The sequence below is a fragment of the Onychomys torridus genome, chromosome 19 (genome assembly GCF_903995425.1).
Source record: "Onychomys torridus chromosome 19, mOncTor1.1, whole genome shotgun sequence".
NCBI lineage: Eukaryota > Metazoa > Chordata > Mammalia > Rodentia > Cricetidae > Onychomys > Onychomys torridus.
This window is the reverse complement of record NC_050461.1, coordinates 60346510-60372075: the sequence shown is the minus strand read 5'-3', so window position 1 is coordinate 60372075 and position 25566 is coordinate 60346510. Positions and strand designations below refer to the sequence as shown.

Below are 25566 nucleotides of genomic sequence, written 5' to 3'. Positions count from 1 at the left end.
CACTTGATTTAGAAAGACCAGTATCACATTGGGTAATTTGAAACACATTTAAACATAGAATTGGCTTTTTTTTTTTCTCCTCAGCAAAGTGGGGAGTCCCAGCCAATCTTGCTGGTTTTATTTATAGCATTTTATTTCCTGAGAGAAGACAGGAAAAGTGAGTCCCTGCCTACCCTTCTTGTCTGGCTCCTCCCCGGGCCCCTGTCTGGAAAGCCTGGGTGGACATGTAGGAGGGGCATCAGCTCAGAGGGGCTGGATTTGGCCTGGGACACCAGGTACCCTGAGCAAATGGTGAGACCAGAGGAGGAATTATGACACTCCTTCGAAAGAATGAATTAAACGTGCCTCCGCGTGTGTCTGATTGACAGGCCTCTTGGGGAAAGGGCGTATAAAGGAGCCGGTCACTGCCTGGAGGCAGCAAAAGCCTCTGCTGTCTGAAGCCTTCCTGGCCAGGTCACTCCTCAGGACAGACTTAGAACACTGACGTCGGTCATCATTCATTTTCAAACACACCAGGTACCTTTTTCATTTCTAAGACATTTCATTGGGCTGTGATTTTTCCGAATAGGCTTGTGGTTTCCAGGAGGCTGAAGGGGGAAAGTGCAGCTGTACCCTCCCACACTTTTAAGAGTGGCTTCCTCACCCAAGCTTTGCCCTGCACAGTTTAGGGACCTGACAGGAACAGTCACTGCTGTCTTGGCCCCAGGGTCTCACACCACAGGATCCAGTGAGGTTAGGGTCTGGCTGGCTTCATTCCTAGGATGCTGAGGGGAAGCACTGTCATTTTCTGCTTCAAAATAAGAAGTTTCTACATTGAAGTTTGTTGTAGAGGAGGAACCAGAGAAGGGAATGTCCAAGGATCCCTTGGAAATGTGAAAATAAGCAGAGGGATTAGAGCGATCCTAACTCTAAACATTAGTAGCAGCTGAACAAAGTGTCGCTGTCATTATAATGTATGGTGGGGTGGGCTGCGGGCGTTGCTGCTTGGGTAATCTGCAGAAAGAGCTGGTGGGCTGGGGCAGCTAAAAGAAATAGTCTAGTGGGGAGGGAGAGGGGAGGGAGGGAGGGGGGAGGGGAGGGAGAGCAATGGGTGTTGGAGGGGCAGAGACCACCCAGCATGGGCATTTTCACTTTGACTGTTCCTGTGAGATGAAATTGTCTAAGACCCATATAAGATGTGATAATACCCTGTTGCAGAAAACTTTCACGAACGTCTGTCTGTCCATAAGTCTGCGGTGTGGACTTGAGGTCAGAGAAGAGGCTCTTGGGCTCAGGGGAATAGTGTGTGTGTGTGTGTGTGTGTGTGTGTGTGCGCGCGCGCGTGCGCGCGCGCCTAGTGCCCGTGGAGCTAGGATGCAATTGCATAGGCTGCCAGGAAGCTTGTTCCAGTACCGGATCCCCTTCCCTCCTTTGTCACGTTTGGGGAAGGCAGCAACATGAGATGGGAATGTATGAACGACTGCTGATTATTTGTGACACTCCTGATTGAGGTTGATTTTTATCAAAACACAGTTTAATGTACTCAGCTTGTGCATGCATGTAAGCTGGGCAAAATGTCATTTTGAGATGGAGCTTACCTTTGCGGGCATCTTTTAACTGTCCTTAGGGGTGAAATTTGGGGATGGGGGTTCAAGGGCAGATGTCCTGTGGCACATACTCGATTAGGGATTCAAGGATAGGTCAGGCTGCAGCCTTCAGATGTGGACTCAACTGAGATTCTCAAATTTCTCAGGGGTCTCAGTACTGTTTTAAGTACCTGGCAAGGTGTACCCTACTCTTGAATTTTCAGGAAAAAAATGCCACCTCAGGACTTGGTCTCCAGAGCCCCAGGTCTACTGCAGGCAGGCTTGCTAAGCCTCAAAGAGCCTGGTGGATATTCATCTCTGCATAGGGTCTCTCTCTAACACCCAGCTGGGCAGACATTTTAAGAGTAAATGTTTTTGAGCCACAGACAAGGAAACTGAGTTAGAGGATAAAAGGATTGCCTGGGTGGACAAGCTGATGTTAAGGGCTCAGGTGGGATGGTGTGCTTGGCTGCCTCCTACAACAGGATCTAGTGCTCTCTAGATGAACATGGGACCGTGCTGTGGGGATCAAGACCAGGCTTTAGGAGACTGAGGTTGCTGTCTCATTGCCTTCCTCTGGAGAGGAAACTTACCCTCTGTGGAGGGCACTGTTTCCAGCTTACCAAAGTGTTCTGTGGCGGGGGGGGGGGGGGGGGAGTAGGGCTGCTTAGGTGTCCACATCAATGAGAAGCTAGGCCATTTTAGCTATCTAACAGGGATGAGGAACTATACTGTATGGGTCAGTTTCTACAAAGCAGGGTATGACAAGGAACAGAGCCTGGGCCATCGTCCCATACTCCTCTTGGACGGGGAGCTGAGACCCGGGCACAGGGAAGCCCATAAGGAGTTAACGGAGCAGGAGCCGAGGAGCTGGGCTTCAAGCCAGGCCTCCTGACTTCTGATCCAGAGTCCAGTGAGCCAACTCAGAATCCCTGAGAATGGAAAAACAGGCCTGCAGGAGACTAGAAAAGTGGAGTAAAATCCCCAGAGTAAAAGCTTCTGCTCGTCCTAAGAAATTACACTGAGTTTATTCCTAATTTTGAACTGCAGTTAGTATTGATTGTGTTTAATTAAGTTATGCAGAACTGGTGTTTCATGGACATTTATGCAAAATGATTTTCCAGGGTCTTCCCAGCCCACAGGATATTTGCCTGGGTCCAGCTCTCCTGGACCTAAGTCTTGGCAGAGTCCCTCAGGGAAACAGTGCTCTGACAGCCCCATTTGTTCCTCTGAAGAGCAGGAGGCATGGGCTCAGCAACAGGAACCCCAAGTTGTTATGGTAACTACGCAGCAAGAGTGCTTAGAACCCCATCACCTCAGTGTCAGGGGAAGAAGTGAGATAACTGCTAGCAGCAGTTAGAAGAAGCTAGCTGGAAAGGAAGTTTCTACTCTAGAGTTCTGCGTCCCATGGACACATTTGCTTCTGATTTTTGTGTGAAAACTGTTTTTTTTTTTTTTCCCCAAAGGTCACGTGAGCAAACTTTCTGGTGAGACTCAGGCTGCAGCTGTGCACTCAACACCCACGAGACTGGTTCTCTCCTAAGTGTCACGGGTGGAGACAGGATGCTTTGGGCACTGGCCCTGCTGGCTCTGGGCTTGGGGCCAAGAGCTTACGGTGAGTATGGACATAACCCTTGACTCTGCAGCGTTGCTTAGCTGCAGGCAAGAGACCAGAGAGCATCTTGTGGTCTGCATCTTGCAATGAAGTTTTCTTAATATGCTTGTAAATAAAAAATTCATCGGGGTTGGGTAAAGATTTAGCTCAGTGGTAGAGTGCTTGCCTAGCAAGCGCAAGGCCCTGGGTTCGATCCTCTGCTCAAAAAAAAAAAAATCGACTTTTGAGTCTGTATAGCATGGAGATACTGTCTAAGAGTGGAGATAAGTGAACCACAGTTAGTAGTGAGGTACTTGCTTCACATAGCTTGGCCTTTGTGCAGTACTATAATTTATAAAATAACTTGTAATTTATAAAACTTGGACTGCCATTGTTAGTAGCAATCATCACAGATTCTAATTATTTTAGTTGTGGCACTGTCAATATCTTTATTAAAAATGATAATACTTGTGCTTCTAGAAGCAGCAGTTTACTTTGTTTTCAGTTTTGGGACACTTGATGAGATGTTATGCTTTGTTTTAGCTTTCTAGGCAACGTATTCTTTTGAATCATCGAACCTGTTCTAATTTTGATGAGATCTGGTGATTTTTCTCATTGGCAGCTGGACAGTGACTTCAAACCACTCGCTGAGAGTCATGAGGTCCATTGCTGTCTCAGGTTCTGACCCACACTGCACGATAGTTATTATTCATTAAAGGTGTTTTTGTAGAAGTGAAAAGATGTCTACACCATCTGTTTAAGGCAGAATCTCATCCCAAGAATGCAACATAGGATTTAGTGTACCCTCAAATCCCACAGTCAAAAGCCAAAGGTCCTCTTTTTTCAGCCTCCCTCTCCCCCAGTCACATGATGGAGGGGAGGCTGTGCTCAGCCCAAATCTAGGACAAAGAACAACAGGGATCAGGAGTTGGAATTCAAAGGCCTGGTCTGGGGTGAGATTTGGGCAGGTGTCACAGTGCTGTTGTTTATGGAAGAAGCCATGTTCTGGGTTTGGGGAAGGCACAGAACACTTTCTGCACTGTAGCCCTGGAGAAAGCCAGCCTACAGCATTGTGGGGATCCTGCTATGGCTCAGCCAGGGTGGAAGACTGAGATGTCACAAGGGAGGAGCCCTTGAGAGCTTGTGACTCTCCGGAGAGTCAGCTTCCAGAAAGCCTCACCTGCAGCCTGTAGTAACTGTTCCTCTGTGGTTCCCTTTGGCAGCTGGTGACCAGGACGAAGACACTTCATTTGACCTTTTCAGCATCAGCAACATTAACCGGAAGACCATTGGTGCCAAGCAGTTCCGAGGGCCTGACCCTGGGGTGCCTGCATACCGTTTTGTACGGTTTGACTACATCCCCCCAGTGAAGACAGACGACCTCATCAGGATTGTCAAACTTGCAAGGAGAAAGGAGGGCTTCTTCCTTACAGCCCAGCTGAAGCAGGACCGCAAGTCTCGGGGCACACTCCTGGTGTTGGAAGGCCCCAGTACCTCCCTGAGGCAGTTTGAGATTGTGTCCAATGGCCCAGGGGACACCTTGGACCTCAACTACTGGGTAGAAGGCACCCAACATACCAACTTCCTGGAGGATGTGGGCCTGGCTGACTCCCAGTGGCGGAATGTGACTGTGCAAGTGGCCAGCGACACCTTTAGCTTGTATGTGGGGTGTGATCTCATTGACAGTGTCACCCTGGAAGAACCATTCTATGAGCACCTGGAAGCAGACAGAAGCAGGATGTATGTGGCCAAAGGCGCATCCCGAGAGAGTCACTTCAGGGTGCGTGTGCAGCATGGCAGCCATATGACAGAGCTTTGCTGGGAGCCCACAGCATGGGGCAACTCAGTGTAGCTTTTGTGTTGGAAAGGTGTAATCTTGCCTTGGAGAAACATGAAGCATTTATGTGGCATGTGTGTGGCATGTGTGTGCACACTCTACACACCTGCACATACTGCATATGTATTCATACATATCACACATGCTCAGTTGTGTGACTCCTATACTTATATGATATGCATACACATGCACACTCTAGAGTGTGAACTTATCACACAGGTGTATTGACACTACACACACTTATATATCTACCACAGGTGCACACTTGTACAATACACTTGCTTAGACACTATGTGAACACACCACACACTCATTGCACAAGTGTGCAGAAGCATGTACAACATGCCTACCTTCACACCTACACACATTTACGTATGTGTGCACACAACAGACACTCACACTTGCACTCATAAGTATAATACTAATACTGACGTATAGAATTACATACATACAAAGGACACATAAGAACCTGCACACACACATGTGCATCACACCTCTGCACACCTATACACAAACACACAGTGCCTATTCATAAGACGAAATCAACTGAGCATGCATAGAATACACAGCAGAGCTGTGTCACAGGTATATTGCTTGTGGATGCCTTAGTCAAGTGTTGAGGGCAGGAATCCTCATGTTCCAGAAACTCCAGTTTACTTAATTAGGCCTGAAGCCATAGCTTAGGCCTTGCTCTAGAGTGAAGTGATGAGGGCACTAAAGAGAAACTGAGTTCCTCAAAGAAACGTTGCTGCTTTGCGAGCGAATACCTCCCTGTCCCCTCACTGTGGCTAAAGAAGTTAGAATCCTTCCAAAGCTGAGAACTCAGAACCTGCAATGCCAGGTCCACACTGACACCCCCAATTATAATGGCTGTCTTAGGGTTTGTCCATCTTTTCCCTGACATTAAGATTATCCACTGATCAAGGGGTCGTACTGAGGCTCTGTGTTTTGACTCTCTGTGGTCCATGAATACTGCACTCTGGTCCTCCCTTTCCATGCTGAGCAGAGGCAAGCCACAGCTCCTGGTTGGTCCATAACCACAGAGAACAACCAAGGGTTGTTCTAGGTAAAGTGTGCTAAACAGACTTTCAGCTTATGAGGGTTCATCTTCTGATGAGCATATACATTCCTCTTTCATGGCAGGTTAAGGGATGTCTGAACATTGCTCTCTTGCAGGCATGCCCTTATTTGTGGAAATGAATGTCTGTCGAAGCTTAGTTATTGGAGTAAAAGACCTTGATGTGCACACGTTTTCAGGCATGGCCATGGCTGTCTGACTGACCCATTTATGTTACATCATTAGTTCTCTTCTCCTGGTGTGACCCAGGGCCACCTTGTCTGCACCAGCAGATGTTTCTGAGACTTGAATTACAAACAAATACAAAGCATTCCAGTTCCATGTGAGGAAATATCCCAGCATGTCTACCTGGGAGCATACAAGGGGTAAAAGTCACCTATCCCCAGGCCTCCCTCATTTTTTTCTAAGGTTAATTTTCTCCTAGCTAGAAAATTTGTTATGTTAAACCTTTGTGTGTGTGCATGTATGTGCACATGTGTGTGTGTGTGTGTGTGTGTGTGTGTGTGTGTGTGTGTGTATACGTCCCTGTATAGATATGGGAGGTACAGACTAGCTCCAAGTATTTTCAAAGTAGCAGGAATAGGGGAGCTGATATAAAGAGATCTCAGACATATTGGATAAAGCAGAGGTGACCCAGTGCTACTGGAATCTTCTATTCTGCACCTATAAAGTGTTATCAGCTTCCATCAAGATAAAGTTCTGTTCCTCTGTCTCCTTCTAGGGCTTGCTGCAGAACGTCCATCTCGTGTTTGCAGATTCTGTAGAAGATATCCTAAGCAAGAAAGGCTGTCAACACAGCCGCGGAGGTGGGTGAGCTCTGGTCAAGGAGTTTCTGTTCTTTCCTGGTGGGTTATTGCTGGACCATGTGTATGTGCCTTGCTGGGATTTGGGTCAAGCAGGTGAGTTTGCTGGCTGGCTTGAACTTCTTAGTCCTTGAAAACGATAAATTGTCAAGAATCGATTCTGAATATAATTTAAGAATAATAATCCAATGTTGGGGGTTCTGGAGAGATAGTCCAGTCCATGATCAAAACTATTCACACTTTTCATGGCTTCTGAACACATTAAACTTGTAGCCTCCTTCAACAGGATATTTAGTGCTCTGAGTTACAAGTCAACAACTACACAGAACTATTAAAAGCAAGTTTATATTTAATTAAAACTTAATATAAAATTAAAATTTCTGGAAGTTCTGAGCCTTCTTAACAAAATGGACTTACACAGAAATTGAAATCTTTTCTCTTAAGATGGGGTGTAAGGATGGACTTACTGGGTTTATGCACTTTCATCCCTATGTCAGGACCCACTGTGAGCTCTCCACTCAGAGCTTGAGCCTGGCGGAGACTCCCATTCTCCTCCACTGATCATGTCAGACTTGAAGATTCCAGTCCTTTGGAAAGTGAGCTCAGGAGCCTGGTCTCATAGTGTGGCTTCTTTGATGTCTGTTCAAATGAGAATGTCTCTGTTTCAAGGCTAAGATATTTCAATTTCACAGTTGCAGAAACTGCTGTAGATGTGGGAGGTATAGAGTGGCTCAAACATTTGTCTGTTGTCAGCCCAAACCCACCCATGGCAGAGGCAGGGGTGAGCAAAGGCACAAATTCATTTATTTTGCTTAATTCTAAGATAGGAAAATTATCTTAGATAAAGATTTTAAAAACATAAATGAAAATAAATGCTGTATTAAATCTACTCAAAGTCTGTTTAAGAGTGTCCCTGTCTACTTGGTTATACAGGTACTTATATTAGCATAGCCTTTTATGGCTAATGGCACACTGGCTATAAGGGGCTTCCAGGAGCCATGTGAATTGCAACAAGGGTTTGAGCCCAAGTAATAAACACTCAGTTGTGGGCTGTATGCCTGTCATTCCTTCTTCCATCCCTGGAGGTCTCCCTTCCTTGGATTCCTTGGCTCTGGATTAACTGAGGATGATTCTGTTTTTGGAGTTGTCTCAAAGCAACTTGATGGGGTCTATAAATGCATGATCCAGGCAGACTCTCTGTGATTGGCCCAGGGCTACCTTCTTTCCGAGGAGCCACTGGGCGGCAGAGCATGCTGTGTGGAGGGAAAACTGTTTCCTGGAGGTGTGTGTTTCTGGTATGAAGGTACCTGAGTTGGCTTTTATTCTGAAAGGAAGCCCCAAGAATGGGCACTCAGGTTGAAAGGGGAAGGGTGAAGGGGAGGGGTAAGAATATAGACTACACATTGGAGGAATAGACTTGGGGTTAAGGATGAGGACAAGGTTCTGTCCCTCAACTTGGTTTTATTGAGGTGTGTGATGCAATACAAATGACCCTGCATTACAAATTACTCGTCTCCCATTGCCATGCTCTGCCTTTCTCTGTTGCTAGGCTGGACCTCTGTATGTATACCATATAGGCATGCAAAGTGGGACTGGTTCCTCTTGTCAAGCAGTTGTCACCAAATGTCCTTGTGTTGGTGGATACAATTTAGCATGTGGCCACTCCAAGAGAGCATGGAGTTTTGTGGGTACAGAGGTGACATCTCAGGGGCTGTGCTTCACTGACTACATCAGTGGGTGCCAGCTCACAGTGGCAGGTCTACCATCTCAGAGCCTGTGCCCCACTGACCGTGCTCTCTCCCCCTTAGCTGAAGTCAACACCATCAGTGAGCATACAGAGACACTCCACCTGAGTCCTCACATCACCACAGACCTGGTGGACCAGGGTGTGGAGAAGACACAGGAAGTGTGTACGCACTCCTGTGAGGAGCTGAGCAACATGATGAACGAGCTGTCTGGATTGCATGTCATGGTGAACCAGCTGAGCAGGAACCTGGAGAAAGTGGTGAGTACCTGGTAGATGGTAGCGCTGGCAAGAGAGGGTTGTGGGAACAGAGGGTAGTCTGTCATTTGCCTTGGAGAAACTCTGATTAGAAAGCCACATTAAGAGGCTATCCAGGTCAGGCCCTTCAGGACGCTGGTCTACCACAAAGTTAGTGAGAGGAGAGAGAGAGAGATACAAGGAAGTACTGCAAATAACAACCCAGTCAGGGGACACAAGTTCTCCATAACAAATCTGTGCTTCTGAGAATGCAAGACATCTATGTGCATCTCCCAGAGAATGCAAGACATCTATGAAGAAGAAGACATTTTATGAGAAGGGCTGAGTATTGAGAGGAATAGCCTATGGGCTTGAGGAATATTGCAGCCCTACAGTTTTTAAGGCTGAATGTGTGTGTCTCAAAGTGTGCAGAAGCAGGGCACAGAGTCTCACACTCCAGAGTGGGTGTTTTCTGGCTCTGAAGAGGGAGATGAGAGTTGTAGTCTCTCCTGGCTGCAGTGCCTTGTGACACCCATAAAATCATGAGAAGCAGAGAGGGACAGGGAGAGCCCCACACAAATACTTCCTGAAAGGCTCCTCTATTGCTGGGGGAGAAAGTGCCATGCCAAGGCCTGTGCAGAGGCTTCTGTTCAGTTCCCCTCTTAGTCAGGGTCCCTAGCTGGCATCATTTAATTCATTGGTAAACCAGGAAATGCTGAGGCTCGGAGCACAGTGATGGTCCTGGCTGACTTGCCAGATGACCTGGCAGCTTCCCTACAACTGAAATATATTCCAGGTCCAGGTTACTTAACATGAGGTCAGAGGTCAAGGAAACAGGTGAACCCCCAAAGCTGCACAAAGCCACAGGGGTGATGTGTTTCTGTGTCTATTTGTAGTAGAAGGCTCAAGACACTCATCTGATCCCCAGAGCCTGTTATCCCAAGTTCAGATATTACACCTTGGGGGAACCGACAGAGTTCTAGTACAACCAAGGCAACTATGTACATATTTGGTGGCCTTTTGTGCAGGTTCATCTGGTTTTCACATTTTACCTCTTTTTTCCTGGTAGAATGTCCAGGTGGCCAGTATTGTGACTGTCTTCTTCCTTGCTAGTGTGTCCTTGCACATCTGTTATATCCTATCTGCTGAACAAACGGAAGAGTGGGTGAATGCACCCCTGACCTCTGCCCACTGTGCACAACTGTAGTTTTTGATGCATGGCCAGCCCAGGAGTTGAGGGGGCAGCTCCTATGCATGTCTGTGTGTTGGATGTTAGCTGTGAGCAGAGAAGAGGTAGGGAGGCCATGGTGACAGACAGTGTGTGTATCCGAGTTCTGCGATATGGTCTTTGTTGCAGAAGTTCTTGTGGTTTTGCAGTAGCATCTGTCTTTACTGAGCTTCGGCATCCTCCTGCAGAGTTACATCTACGCCTGGAGGTTACGGTGCTTGACCTAAGCTCCTCAATGGAAGACAGACATTAAATTCTTATCCCAACTCTCACCTTGATTTCCAGTCCAACGATAACCAGTTCCTTTTGGAGCTCATTGGGGGCCCTCTGAAGACAAGGAACATGTCAGCCTGTGTGCAGGAAGGCCGAATCTTTGCAGAAAATGAAACGTGGGTCGTAGACAGCTGTACCACATGTACCTGCAAGGTGAGTTCCAGAGACAAGTTCTCCTGCAGGCAGAAATGCTCTGCACAGGGGAGGCGTGTTCAAATTGACATATGCAGATCCTAATGGCTGGCAATGACTTGTTCAGCACATGTGTATAAAAGATGTTTAGATACGTGGAAGGCTCAGCACTGGAGCCTTAGACAGGGAAGTGAACACAAATGTAACTTTTAATGTAATACAAATGCAACAATTTAATGACCTCGTTGTGCTAAGCATAAACAAACCACAACCCAGCGGGTGGGGTGGCTTATCCCGAATTACCATGTGGAGAGAAACAGTGTTAATGCAGCTGTATCGGCCCTCCAATGGTGTGTATTTGATCCCACTCATTTCTGACAGGGCCTCAATGCTCACAGAGGCGTCTGGGAAGCCTAGTCATTATCACGAAAGTATAAACGGTTTAGTCTCTTCTCATTGTTCCCTGTCCATGTGTTGGCCTCAGACATTGGGGAATCTAGGAATGTCCTGTCATTCTTCTTCTCCACCCAGAGGGCTCAAAAGCTGATGCTGTCATCTCTCTGGTCACGGTGGGAGGGCAGAGTGTTGGTGCCCACAGAGTGCCCGTTGGGCCTGCTCAAACCCTATATTTGAAGTAGGATTGATAGACAGAAAAATCCCTAGCCATCTTGCCCATCTTTCCCCATCCAGCCCCCATGATGATGTCTGTTACATTAAATAATTTTTCCCCAAATATTTTTCTCTTCTTTCAGAAATTTAAAACAGTGTGCCATCAAATCACTTGCTCACCAGCAACCTGTGCCAACCCGACCTTTGTGGAAGGAGAGTGCTGTCCATCCTGTCCCCACTGTGAGTCTCCTGCGGCGGCCAGCATGTTGTGAGACCTAGTGAGATTGCATCTGTTTGTTTGTTTTATGGTTTGACTAGAGGAGGGTGAGGCTCAGATTCCTAGAGGCAGACAGTGGAGGAGGAGCAGAGGGGTGGCTATGGCCCTGCTTCAGCTGCTAGTCAGTGGCCAGGAAGCCACTGAGAGCTCTAGAAATTAAGTGCCTGCAGCTGTTATGTTCTGGCTCATCCCAGACAAGGAGGCCCCTAGTGATACTGCAGGGACCAAACTCCCAGGCCAAGAACAAGGCCCTTGTGTCAGTAGTCACTGTGAGGAGGAGCTGCAGCTAGACCCAGGCTGAGTGAAGACTGAGCAGTTGCTGTGAAACCCACGATACAGTGAATAAACAAAACCCAAGGACTGTTACTCAATGGTGCATTCAAGTTACAGAGATATGGTCCAGATGACACAGAATCGGACTATGGTGGAGCCAGTTCTATGAGGTCTGACATTGTGGAGACGGAGTTGGGCTGCCATCAGAGTCCTGGAGGCTCTGACGCACTCTAGAAGTGCCTGAGCTGCTCTTTATAGACTCAGCTTCATGCCTCACTCAGAATCCCCTGTGGTCTGTGGATCCCTGTGCCAACGATCTGGATCTGGCCCCCGGGTGATGCCCAACCGTGGCTTCCCTGCACTGGTGGGCAGCCCTTCCAACCCGATCACCATCCCCCAGTGTTCTGGATGCCTCTGGTCAGGTTTTAACCTGGTCTTTCCTTCCAGTGTGTGTCCAGAATCACAGCTACTTGCTCAACACAGCAATGCCACTATCACAGTACTGGGTGCCTGAAACTGCTTCCCCTGTATCAGTGAGGGCAAGAGTATAGCAGCCAGCCTGGGTGCTTGACTGCCTGTGCTCAGTGTTGTCCAGCTGCTCTTCTTTCCTCCCTTCGTCACCCAAAAGGACTCCCACTAAGAGACCTACTCTGTACTTTACCCTTAGCTCAGACCCCAGCACTGGTACACCATACCCTGTGTACCTGTGAAAGATTTCTTCAAGAAAATTGTCTTTTTTATTGAAGTTTCTTTAAAGTGTTTGGAAATAAATTATGCAAACTGTGATTTCAACCAGTGGTTGACATGTTGTTACCTTGTGTGGGTCAACAGACGCTTTGCAGAAACGACCTCTTGGTACCTCTGAAAATGCTTCCTATAGACATTCTCTTTCGGAGCCATCTCCTCTACTCTGTGGACCAGCTTCCCTAAACACATCTAGATTACTCTGTCTTTATCACTCAGACAGTGTCCTCTTCCCTGTGCTTTGCTCTTCCCTTTGAAGGCACCCAAGATCTCACCCAGGTGGTGGGCCTCTGCCCTTAGAATCTCCCTCCTGCAAACCCCTCCCTCTTAAGAAGTCTCCAAAGCGGCCCCGACATGGTTATGGTGCCTGACTTCCCCAGAGCATGTGAAGAGGGAGGGCCCAACCTCAGGTGTATGTTTGCTTTCTTGATTAGCTTCAGACAGTGATGAGGACTGGTCTCCATGGGCAGAATGGACCGAATGTTCTGTCACCTGTGGCTCTGGGACCCAGCAGAGAGGCCGGTCTTGTGATGTCACCAGCAACACCTGCCTGGGCCCCTCCATTCAGACAAGGGCATGCAGCCTGGGCAAATGTGATACAAGAAGTGAGTATGCCCCTGCCGTACTCCAAGGTAGGGTGGATGGCTCTCCACGTGGGTGTGCCAACAACAGCTATTTGCTGGTGTCTGGAGGCTATGGCCTCAGGGAAGGTTTTTGCCAAGTGAGAAGATTTCTTCTGGGTGGAGATGGTGTTCTTTTGCCTGCCCTCTTCAGTGGAAACAGGGATTGGCTGGGAAGGCAGATTTGGGGATTGCCCAAATTGGGGTCACAGCCTGAGAAACTGACCGACCATCTTGTGTTTTTACGTCAGTCCGGCAGAATGGCGGCTGGAGTCACTGGTCACCCTGGTCTTCATGCTCTGTGACTTGTGGAGTTGGCAATGTCACCCGCATACGTCTCTGCAACTCTCCAGTGCCCCAAATGGGTGGCAAGAACTGCAAGGGCAGTGGCCGAGAGACCAAGGCCTGCCAGGGTATACCGTGCCCAAGTAAGTAGATGATACTGCAAGTGGTGAGGGCCTGCCTGAGCAGGACATCACTCTATGATGGCTGCTGGTCACCAAGGCCCACTCAAGCTTAATCTGGTCACTAAAGCAAGAACCCCCATGGCTTGAACAGTGAGGGTGTGGCTGTTCTTGCTAAGGTCAGTGCCCACCCTGACCTCTGAGTTAGCCTGGTGTCTCTGTACCTTGCACAGATCAATCAAATGGACAGAGATTGTCATCTATGGACAAGTAAGTCAGAACTGTAAGCTTGGACCTGGAGCAGGAAATAATCAGAATAGGTCTCAGGGCAGGGCTGTCTGAGCTACAAAGTTGCAGATTAGGGGACTCACAGCTTAGATACAGGACCTCCCCAGGGAGGCTGGGCTTCTGCAGTGCATGGATGCAGGGGATTGCTTCCGCAACAGGACATCTACCCAGATCTTCACTGCCTATTTGCCTAATGCAATAAGAATCAATCCCACAAAGTGTTTCAGGCTGGACGGTGGTCTACCCTCGAGACCTTGCTCAGTAAGGAAACCGAGGCTTCTGGCTATAAACAATTGCAAGGATTTTCTTTCAGAGGCAAAGAAATCTATCAGAAATTCAGTAATCAATGCCACTCCCTGAATCATAGCTGTGGAAATTCACAGTAGGTCATCCCCTCCCTTTTCACCTGTACACCAGTTTCTTCACCTACATTGGAAGAGTCAGAATATCAAGAGTCAGAATATCTCCCCTCTTCTCTTGCCAGGGCCAATCATAAATCCAGCTCTCCATTCTCCTCCCAGACACCTTTCCTGGTTCTCTCTACAGTTGATGGCCGTTGGAGCCCCTGGTCCCCTTGGTCAGCCTGCACAGTCACCTGTGCTGGAGGGATCCGTGAACGGACACGTGTTTGCAACAGCCCAGAACCCCAGTATGGTGGGAAGGACTGTGTGGGGGATGTGAAGGAGCATCAAATGTGCAATAAGAGAAGCTGCCCTATTGGTGAGTAATAGGGCGTGTGTGTGTGTGTGTGTGTGTGTGTGTGTGTGTGTGTGTATGAAAGAAGCTGCCTGACCGGTGTGTAACAGGGCATACACACTTGTATGTGTGTGTGTGTGTGTGTGTGTGTGTGTGTGTGTGTGTGTGTGTCTACAAATGCATATGTGTGTGGCATCTGGTCATAGCTCTGTCTCCATCCTCCATGCAGATGGGTGCTTATCCAACCCATGTTTTCCTGGAGCTAAATGCAACAGCTTCCCTGATGGGTCCTGGTCCTGTGGCTCCTGCCCAGTGGGCTTCCTGGGCAATGGCACCCACTGTGAAGACCTGGATGAGGTTGGTACCTCCACCTTGGGCAGCAGGGTTTCCTGTGGAAATCTGGAGAGAGGCTCACTTCTATTTGTCCTCACAGTGTGCTGTGGCCACAGAAATCTGCTTCTCAACCAACAAAGTTTCCCGCTGTGTCAACACCAACCCTGGCTTCCACTGCCTGCCTTGTCCCCCACGCTACAAGGGGAACCAGCCCTTTGGGGTTGGCCTGGAGGCTGCTCAGACAGAGAAACAAGTAAGTGGTGCTGGCCTTGCCTGTGTTCCTAAAGGCTTGAAAAAGTCAGACAAGTCTAGGCAAGTGGAGATGGGATAGGGAAGAGAAAGGGCAACATCACTGAGAGACAAATGGAGACAGAGCTTACCTCATGGGGGCCTCTCAGGCTCTGTTTATTTTGGGCGTCTCCTGCTGACACATGGAATCCATGTTTTCATGCAAAGGGCCTATGAACTCCTGGGCAGCAATGACACCTTGGTCAGTTCTGGGATAATATAGCAGAATGCCCAAGGTAGGGCAGGGATAAAGGCAAGACACTTATTTATCACAGTTTTGGAGACTGGAAATCCCAGACTGAGGACCAGGCATCTAGTTTAGGTCTCTGTATTGTTATTGTATGGCAGAAGCCAGAGAGAGACAGAGAGACAGAGACAGAGACAAAGACAGAGAGATTCAGCATTGATATCCTGATAACTAACCTCTAATGACCTTCACTTCCTGGAGCCACTACACTGGGATACAGATTCTAACACATTTGTTGGGGATCACATCTAAGCCATGGCAAGTGCTGTCACATGGTAAGGTCAGAAATGAATTCTATCTGGCTCAGATAACCTCTAAAAAATAGTCAAGTCCGCTTGCTGAGAGACCCACTTTGGTGGAATTGGTACTCTAAGAACCCAGCACGATGCCACACTCCCCACTTCCTCTCACAGTGAGCCTCTCCGCATTCTCAGGGGTACAGAGGGCCACCTTCTTTCCTACTACGTTCTGTCTGTAGTCCTTACAACCCCTGGTCTTGCAGGTGTGTGAGCCAGAAAATCCATGCAAGGACAAGACTCACAACTGCCACAAGCACGCGGAGTGCATCTACTTGGGGCACTTCAGTGACCCCATGTACAAGTGTGAGTGCCAGACTGGCTATGCCGGAGATGGGCTCATCTGTGGAGAGGACTCAGACCTGGATGGATGGCCCAACAACAACCTGGTGTGCGCTACCAATGCCACCTACCACTGCATCAAGGTGAGACTCACGTGTATCTCAGGCCAAGAGCTAGGACTGTGTGCTGCAGTCAGGGTCAGGGACCTATGCCTTAGTGCCTCTTCAGTCAGGGTCAAGGTCTGCCCCTCAGTCCTCTTCAGTCAGGGAAAGGGTCTGCCCTCAGTCCTCTTCAGTCAGGGTCAGGGTCTGCCCCTCAGTCCTCTTCAGGGATTCACTGCCAAGAAAGACTGTACCAATTTGGAAGCAATGATCTAAACAGTGAGAAACTCCAAATTATCTTGTTCCCTCCCACACTCCACATGAACCTCCTACTTAGAGACTGCAGGCGTGAAGAGGACTCGGGTCTGATGTGTGGAGTGCACAGGTGTCCACCTCAAACACTGAGCCCAGGTGGCCTCTGCCTTCAGTTTCTTTTCATCCTAGGGGTTGTTGTGAAAAGCAGCAGACACTCATGGTGCTTGTTGCTGGTTGCTGGGCCCATCAGCAGTGGGGTGGACAGGCTGACTCCATGCCTGGCCCCAGTGTGTGGGAGGCTGAAATGACCCCAGACAAGCTGTCCTGCTGCTTGGGATCACTTAGCAAGATCCCATCAAATGTTTTTCTTTTCAAAGACACGTGTGCCACAGGGTGAAGACATGTTTGGGGAGTCAGCATTTGATCTACTACATGAGATGCTGATATAGGTTGGGCCTCTGTAACTTTATAAGTGAAAGTACTAAAAGGCTTCCCACCAAAAAGTCAACTAAAAAACATAATTATATGTGTGTTTAACCCTAATTTTAAGTTTTAAAGTGATGAATTTTTAGTGCAGGAATTTCTTATTTCATAGCCTCTTGAATGAAGATGGCAAGTATTGGCTAACCAAGCAAGATTGTCACAGAAACAAAGCAGTAATTTACATATGTGCGTGTGCACGCACATGTGCGAGCGTGCACACACACGCACACACATGCACACACGCACGCACACACACACACACACGCACACGCACACGCACACGCACACAAAGGCATCAGTGTGGTTGACACCAACACTGACTTCCCCGCCCTGCTCTTCTACAGCCCCTCAGTTGGGTCTGTGTGGCTCAGGTTTGGGTCACAGCACAGTGGAGAGTGGAGCGGTTGTCACATGTCTATTAACTGTGACAGACTGGAGTGGAGCTGGCCCTGCCTTCGTCTAAGCTTCTGTCAAGTGCAGGAATTGCAAAGCTTACACCACACACACTTATAAGGAGGCTTCTTCCTTTGCGGCCTGCTGGCCAGTGAGGGCCGAGCTTGCGTAGATACTGGGGCTCTTGGTTCTTTGGCTGTGGCTGTGGGATGGAACTGGAATCTAAACATCTGCTCCTCTGCCTCTCCTGGGACAGGCACCCCTCACCCTCCTCTGTTCTCCCAGGTGTCTGATCCCTTCCTGGGGATCCTGGGCTCAGAACAGGGCTCCCTTTGTCTACTTGTGTGCAGCAGTGACATCATTCCCAGGGTAGGACTTAAGCACACATGTCCAGGCCAGCTGGCTCTGACCCCCATTCTTCCGCTTTTATCTGAGGACTTGTATCAGATATTTATATCTTTGGCTTCACGAGTCTTGTTTTATTTTCCCTGTTTTGGAAAGAAGGCCTCTTTGGAATGCTTTCATGGTTATCATTCCTTTCCGAATCACAGGACAACTGCCCTAAACTGCCAAATTCCGGCCAGGAGGATTTTGATAAGGATGGAATTGGAGACGCTTGTGATGAGGATGATGACAATGACGGTGTTAGTGATGAGAAGGTAGGACGGGTGCTGCCTTCAAACACTGAGTCCCCCCAAGGTGGGTCTGCTGACACATATTTGTGAACAGTTCCCAGAAGCCACCAATAGAGAAAGTTGTCACTGCAACTGCTGATTAGCCAGTGCTTGGGGCTCCCTGCCGTACAATGCAGAAACTGCTCAGCAATGTCACTTTCTTTAACGGCATCAGAAGACCTTATTGGCTTCCTTTTCTTCTGGTGAGCTGTGCTTGAGGCAAGTGACAGATGCTACAGGCAGAAGGTTTAATGTGTGCCTCACACAGTTCCCTGAGGATGGATTCTCTATGGGGGGATTCAATGCTCTTCTCTTCTTGCCCATCCGTCCATCCTCTCACCTACTCTCTCATCTATTGATGCCCCTCTGAAGTAGGTGAAACAGCCACTTTGCAATAGGAAATCTTAACACTTTGGGAAAGGACAGCTGTGTATACATAACTGTAAAACCACATGATGTTGAAAAGGTGCCTGTGGAGGGCCAATGGGCTCGTTTTCATTGGTTCTTTGTTGGTTGCTGTCTTACAGCAACTGGACATATGTTCTGTGTTCTTTCTGAAGTCCTTCTCTGGTTGATTTTTAGGACAATTGCCAGCTTCTCTTCAATCCCCGTCAGTTAGACTATGACAAGGATGAGGTGGGAGACCGCTGTGATAATTGCCCCTATGTGCACAACCCAGCACAGATTGACACAGACAACAACGGTGAAGGGGATGCCTGCTCTGTGGACATCGATGGGGACGGTCAGTGGCTCTGTTTATTTTAGTGCCACAGATCAGGGTTCATGATGATTTCAGACTGAGTCAGCACTTTGTGTACTCAGGTCCACAGCCACAAATCAACTAACCATAGACAGAGCGTTGAAAAAGAGATTGCATCTGATGAGCATGTACAGACTTTAAAGTTCATTTATTTATGTGTGTCTAGGAGTGTGTGGAGGGGGAGGATGCTGCCCTGTGTACGTGGGGTCAGCAAACAACTCTCAGGAGTTGGTTCTCTTTTTCCACCTTCTTAAAACAGAGTCCCTCTGGTTTCTTTCTCGTGGTACTCCAGACAAGCTATTCTGGGAATGTCCAGGTGATTCTCCTGTATCTTCTGCTCACATTGTTGTAGAGGGGCTGGGACTCAAGATGCTCACCACTGCATCTGGTTTTTGTTTGTTTATTTTGTTTTAATGTTGAGTTCTGAGGATCCAGCTTGGGTCATCTGGCTTATGTTGGAAGCACATCTACCCACAGAGCCATCTTACTAACCCATAGACCTTTACCTTGTCATTAAAAGAAACAATAAAATTATAATATAGAGATCACTTTTAAGTATGTAGGAGGTTGTACCTAGATGGCTTGTAAATATACACCATTTTGTGTAATGGGTGTGGACATCTAGATTTTGGTATCTTTGTGGGTCCTCATAGCAGCCCTCCCTGTACACCAGGTCCAACTTCACTCACAATTTCGAACTTTTTGGAGGAGTTCAACTTTATCTTTACATTATGAAATGTATTCCTTAAACAGCTTATCTTCTCCCACAGGCCTCCGGCCCATTCTTAGAAAACCACAATTCTCTGCATCTTCTTCCCTTGATACCAGCCTCACAGCTGCTACACCTTACTCCCTTCACTGCATCTTCTGCAGTGAATGCTCCATCTAGAGCATACAAGACCTGTACTCTAGCCTCATCCCTCTGCTCTGAGACAGGCTTGAGGAGAGCTGTTTGTCTCACCTCTTGCTGTTTATTGATCAGGTCTAACCACAGGATCTGGGACCCTAGACAGGTGGAGTGATATAGGAGTACCCTCAGAGCTCTGACATCACTGCAGGTTGACAATTTACCCTGGGGCCTGGTGGCCTCTGTAATAGAGCCCAGAGACCTACCACATCGCCCTTGGAACCCAGTCACTCCTATCTCAGGGTGTCACTGAAGAGCCAGTAGACACTCAGATCACTGCTCTGCCCTACTTCTGTGTACTAAGTCAGTCTTACCCCCTCTCCTCATCCCTTCCCAGCCTGGAGTCCTTTCATCCACTTTGACTCACTCTTCCCTGCGATTTGGACCTATAGCATACATTCTTTTAGAACTTTCCAGTGAGCTTCTACATCCAACCTTATCCTCAGGACGGTCTGGACCACTCTGCCTTTTTAGAGCTTGATGCGGTCAGCAGGCATCTCATTCTATCCTGATGCAGGCTAGTGCATCTGTTATCCTGACTAGGGTCTTAGATTCTTATACCCTATCACCTTAAGGGTCCTTTCTATTGGCCTTCATCCCTCCCCAAGTGGCCTCCTCCTCCTTGGGCTGAGGCAAGGCCAGTGTCCAGGGTCCCTTCTTTCTGATTTATTAGTTATGACCCTTCACTTTACCACTGTATCTTTTTAAAAATTATTATTTCTCCAGTACTGGTGGACTTTCTTACCTATTTTCAGATTTCTAAAACCTTCTCCACCACTGATTCTCTCCTACTATATGTAGATGAGGAGGCAACATCGGCCAGAGCCTACCATGTTCCTGTGGACTTAGCACATACTTCCTGAGTTCTAAATGGGAACAGCCAATATAGCAAGTGCAGAGACACACCATATTTACCCTCTTCTGACTGGGCAGCATCACTCCAGAGAACTCCAAATACTAACTATATTTTAGGCTAAGGAAATCGGGATTTTTTTGGAGACATGGTCTCACTTGGAATTTGAATTTTACTGGAAAATATATCATAACTCTTCCATGAATCTAATAATCTTTACTTTTTTTGCCATTTTCTCAGTGAAAGTTTATATCTTATCTAGTATGATGAGAAAATGATGTACCTCCTCTTAACTCAGTGTATCACTCCTTTATTTCTTCCACCAACAGATGTTTTCAATGAACGAGACAACTGTCCCTATGTTTACAACACAGACCAGAGGGATACGGATGGTGATGGTGTGGGTGACCACTGTGACAACTGCCCCCTGATGCACAACCCTGATCAGGTGATGGAATATCTCTTAGCAAGGGTCTGTGTTCCTCAGCTGTTGCCTTGAGATGACCCTTTGAGGTTGTCCGGCATCTCAGAGGAGGGCGTTCCACATCCTCAGACAGCTTCATAAAGATGTTCCTGTGTGGTTCTCATCTGCTCTGCCAAGATGACAACATAGATTTTACTATAATCCCAGCTGGAACCTCTTACAGAGCCCAAATCCAAGCACATTGTATCTAGGTGGCCACAGGCCAAGTGAGGAAGTGGCTTCCTTTCACTGCCTGGGGAGAAATTTGTCTCCATGGTTACCCTAAGGCAAACCCAGAACCAGCCACATTTCCAGGCTTGCCTTTGGAAGGGACAAGGAGAATGTTACCTATAAGTATGGTCTGCAGAGAGTACAGTAACAAATAGTGGGAAAGTGGTACCCGTGATTGTTAAGGGTAGTTAACCATCCCTATGGGATGGGGCACAGGCTGGGAGAACCTGAACCCATGTGTCTGGATTCCAGGCTCTATTCTGTGTGGCTAGTAAGTGAGCCAGCATACCCCATTTTTGCACCTTGCGCCCCAGTACTGACCTGTAATACAGTGGGGTGGGTCTCTAGTTTAGCATCCTAGCCTTCATGCGTTTCCTCAAGGGGTGTTCATGGTGTTTGCTTCCTGCTCTCTCTTCCAGACGGATCTGGACAATGATCTTGTTGGAGATCAGTGTGACAACAATGAAGACATAGATGATGATGGCCACCAGAACAACCAAGACAACTGCCCATACATCTCCAACTCCAACCAGGCTGACCATGACAATGACGGCAAGGGCGATGCCTGTGACTCTGATGATGACAATGATGGTGTTCCAGATGACAGGGACAACTGCAGACTTGTATTCAACCCCGATCAGGAAGACTCAGATGGTGGGTGCCTTCCTCAGCTCACACATGCATTGCAGACTGCATGAGCAGTCCCTCAGGGGCAGAACTTCCGTGGTTACAAAGCCACTTTAAAATTCAAAAGTCAGCAGGATGACTACCTTAGGGTGCTGGCCACAGGGATGCTGGTTTTCTGTCTAGCCTGCTTGGCAGTTTCAGCTTCTTCTTGTGTGTTTAATATTTTACCAACGATAGAGGAGAAGTGTGTTTGTGTGTGCCAGGATGAAGAAACTGCCCAATATCCACGTACTTTTGAAAACCTTTGGCAATCACTTTGAAAGAAATAAGGTTCACTGTATGCAGCCCTTATGACAGAATGGAGGATTTATTGTTATGTATCTAATGACTAAAATAGGGAAAGTGTAAAATGGAGGGCCTGTGTAAATTAATGGTCCGTGGTTGTGCAAGCTCTGGAGGAAGTCACACCCCAGAAAGGACTACAATCTCAAATAACAAAGCACATAGTTGTGCTTGCTGATAGGCTGGCCACAAACTCCCTCCCAATGGCCAGAATGATCCAAGCTTTATTTGGAAGACACTTATCCTGAACAAATGGAGACCAGGAGTCCTGGGGTGTTGAGCCAATATGACTCAGAAGCACGTAAAAAGACTGGCCTAGGCCCAAGGGCAGCTCCAGGATCCTCCCTGCACAGGAAAGAGGGCTTTCAGCAGAAAGCTCCCAGCTTGACGCAGACACCAGTGCCCTGACAGCAGGAGATGGGATTTGGCTCATCTAGGAAGGGACTGGGAAGGAAGAGAGGTTGACATACCTAGGCCAACATTTTTAATACTTTAAGATTCCACCACTGAGGCTAGGATGTAGCTTAATTGGTAGAGCACTTGCCTCTTGTGCATGAACTCAGCACTACAGACAAGGCATAGTGGAATACAGAACTGGAAACTAGTTTAAAGAATTAAATATAGTTTCTTTTCTTTCTTTTGAAATAGGAGATTCCAGCAGAGTGCCTGGTTTATCTCATTGCCTCTGCCTGTGGGCATCTCACTGTGGCCAAGGGCAGGGCAGCTGTAAGGTCACAGGCATGACCTCTCCCCGCTTGTCGACCAAACTCATTGAGCCCAGTCTCCCTAAGGAAAGTCATGTGAGCTGGAAAGGTTCTATTTTAGATGCCAATAAATTAAAATGGCCCCAGTGATTAAGAATGACAGTGAGAGATGTACTTAGACATGTCAGCCGCCTCTGAGTATGGGAGGGCAGAGCCCTTGTGAGGGTCTTACTGCTCTGTCCTTGGCTGCAGGGTTTGCTGTGATGATGTTTTAAAAAGCATCCCTGGGATTCTTTACAGCTTTACAAGCTCAATGTTTAGGAGGCAGGCGACTCTCAACCCGTAGTTATCTGGAAGGTGCTCAGTCTTAGATCTTGGGGACCCAGAGATCCCTGCATACGCACTAAAAACAAGTGCAAATCACCCACCTTGCTCCCCCTGCCCCCGTGTTTGCTTCTTTCTTATCCACAGGTGATGGCCGAGGTGATATTTGTAAAGATGACTTTGACAATGACAACGTCCCAGATATTGATGATGTGTGCCCTGAGAACAATGCTATCACTGAGACAGACTTCAGGAACTTCCAGATGGTCCCTCTGGATCCCAAGGGAACCACACAAATTGATCCTAACTGGGTAATTCGTCACCAAGGCAAAGAGCTGGTGCAGACAGCAAACTCAGACCCTGGCATTGCCGTAGGTGAGCCTGAGATACCGATGGAGGTGATGCTGTTGAGTGGCCAAGTGGGCGGCCATGTGGACAGGATTCAGGAGAATTTTTCTGGTAGACTTAGCCTTCCTTGGTGTGTAGAACAGTCTCCCTTCATAACCTGGTAAGGGGCTCTGAGTAAGCACAGGTTTGCCTCTCGGGTCTATGGAATTTGGTGTTCAATAAGCCAGTTCATATTGTGGACTGTCTGAAATGGTACATGACACAGTGGAGCCACTGTGCTCTGGAGTCCAACAGGACTATTGGTTGGGTCACAAGTCTTATAAAGTTTGCTAATCTCTCAGTGAAGAACCTGGAGCAGAACCAGTCTATGCTCTTCAGACCATGTTTCTGTGACAGGGGCCTCTGAGGGGCCCCTGAAGTGCTTTTCTCTTGGCCTTCAGACCATGCGTATTTCCTCTGTATCCAGGTTTTGATGAGTTTGGGTCTGTGGACTTCAGCGGCACGTTCTATGTCAACACTGACCGGGACGATGACTATGCTGGCTTCGTCTTTGGTTATCAGTCAAGCAGCCGCTTCTACGTGGTCATGTGGAAGCAGGTCACCCAGACCTACTGGGAAGACAAGCCAAGTCGGGCTTATGGCTACTCTGGCGTTTCACTCAAAGTGGTAAACTCCACGACTGGTACTGGCGAGCATCTGAGGAATGCCCTGTGGCATACAGGAAACACAGAAGGCCAGGTGAGGGACTAGGCAGTTGATGACCTCTTCCAGAAAGACTCTACATGCTTGTTAATTTTAAATTATGTTCTCAGTTAATTTTTATTCAAGTAGAAATCATGTTAATAGTTGGCATTGAATACTTACTTTATTAAACACAGAATGCCCAGTGCTTGTGCCAGCATAGTTGGCAAGATTGAACACATGTCCAGTCTTTTACAGAGACGGGACAATGTCAGGGTTCTGTTTATAGTTTCACACCCAAAAAGAGAAGATCTGAATTCAGATCCATGACTGTCTGGGCCAAGTGTTCATGCTCTTAGTGCTAACTGTGGCACGGATTGCGGTGGATTTAGGTGCGTGTTACAGTACCCCATTGGAGTGCATAGCAGGGTAGATGATACACAGGGTTTGATTTCAAACATGATATATCTATTTCATGTAGGGTAGTACTAGTTCAGACTGTACTAGCACTGTACTGTCCAGGGGGAGAAGAATGGTAGAGAGGCATGTACCCCATCCTTCAACAATGATGCTTTTCCACAGGTGCGCACACTATGGCATGACCCCAAAAACATTGGCTGGAAAGACTACACTGCCTACAGGTGGCACCTAATTCACAGGCCTAAGACTGGCTACATGAGGTAAGGGCAGCTGTGCATTTCTGTCCAGTGACAGGCTCCTCAGAACTTTCTTCCCATTGGATGGGCTAATCTTTTTTTCCATTACATAACAAGTATGCCTTTCCATTTAATGGCCAGATGGCTTTTTCAATGCATAGATAGACTGCTTTTCCATTGGGTAGACAATCTGCCTTCTCTGTCTTCCTTTCCATTGGAGAATATCAATAGATAACTATGCCATAATGAACTCTTTTATATTCTTCTCTGGATTCCTCAGTTCTGAATGCCTTTTCTCATCTATCTTGCATCCTTACTATACACCACTTAACTTTAAAAATCTTGAAAAAAGTCTATGTCTTAAGATGCTTGTTGGGTGGTATAAAAACCACTGCACATCCATCTGGATGGAATCCAGGGTTTTGTACATGATAAGCAAATGTTCTACCACTGAGCCACACCACTGTTGGCTATCTGATGTTTGCGGATCCTTGAGGGTCTGGGAAGGTGAGGTGTAAACTGGTATGTAGGGTGTGATGTCCCTGCAAAAGGTTCCCGTTTGCTATGTGCTCCATCAGGGAACTCTGTGGTATCAATTCACACCCTGGGCCAGGAAGATAGAGTCCTGTCCCCACTCACAGATAGCACTTACAATGGGACAAAGATGAAACTTGGGATGTTCCTGGAAAATGAAAGCTGAGGGAGCCATACTCGGGGGAAGACCTGATGCAGTTCCAAAGAAGAGAAACAGGCACTCATCCCCTACAGGCAATCAGGAAACATCCTTTACTCTGCATACTACCTTGGCTCTTAAAGGCAACGTGCTGCAAACCTGGGTGGTTGTAATCACACACACCAAGAGTGCAGCAGCTTTGCCTGTGAGAAGAAATGGGCTCTTCAGATCCTGCTCCCTGAC

The 25566-nt window shown here is 47.7% G+C and overlaps 1 protein-coding gene across 1 annotated transcript in view; it reads left to right on the top strand.

The window, feature by feature from the left end:
• Positions 1-246: 246 nt before the first annotated feature.
• Thbs2 (thrombospondin 2) overlaps positions 247-25566 on the top strand; it is a 29156-nt gene continuing 3836 nt past the window's right edge. Inside the window, exons 1-20 of the mRNA XM_036169279.1 lie at positions 247-516; positions 3032-3180; positions 4383-4939; positions 6796-6880; positions 8686-8882; positions 10372-10512; positions 11244-11340; positions 12829-12999; positions 13266-13442; positions 14253-14426; positions 14632-14759; positions 14836-14988; positions 15773-15991; positions 17632-17739; positions 18337-18496; positions 20604-20722; positions 21388-21622; positions 23113-23340; positions 23780-24051; positions 24577-24674. Of these exons, the coding sequence (XP_036025172.1) occupies positions 3129-3180; positions 4383-4939; positions 6796-6880; positions 8686-8882; positions 10372-10512; positions 11244-11340; positions 12829-12999; positions 13266-13442; positions 14253-14426; positions 14632-14759; positions 14836-14988; positions 15773-15991; positions 17632-17739; positions 18337-18496; positions 20604-20722; positions 21388-21622; positions 23113-23340; positions 23780-24051; positions 24577-24674 (3371 nt within the window). The 5' untranslated portion in view covers positions 247-516; positions 3032-3128. The remainder of the gene's footprint in view (positions 517-3031; positions 3181-4382; positions 4940-6795; positions 6881-8685; positions 8883-10371; positions 10513-11243; positions 11341-12828; positions 13000-13265; positions 13443-14252; positions 14427-14631; positions 14760-14835; positions 14989-15772; positions 15992-17631; positions 17740-18336; positions 18497-20603; positions 20723-21387; positions 21623-23112; positions 23341-23779; positions 24052-24576; positions 24675-25566) is intronic.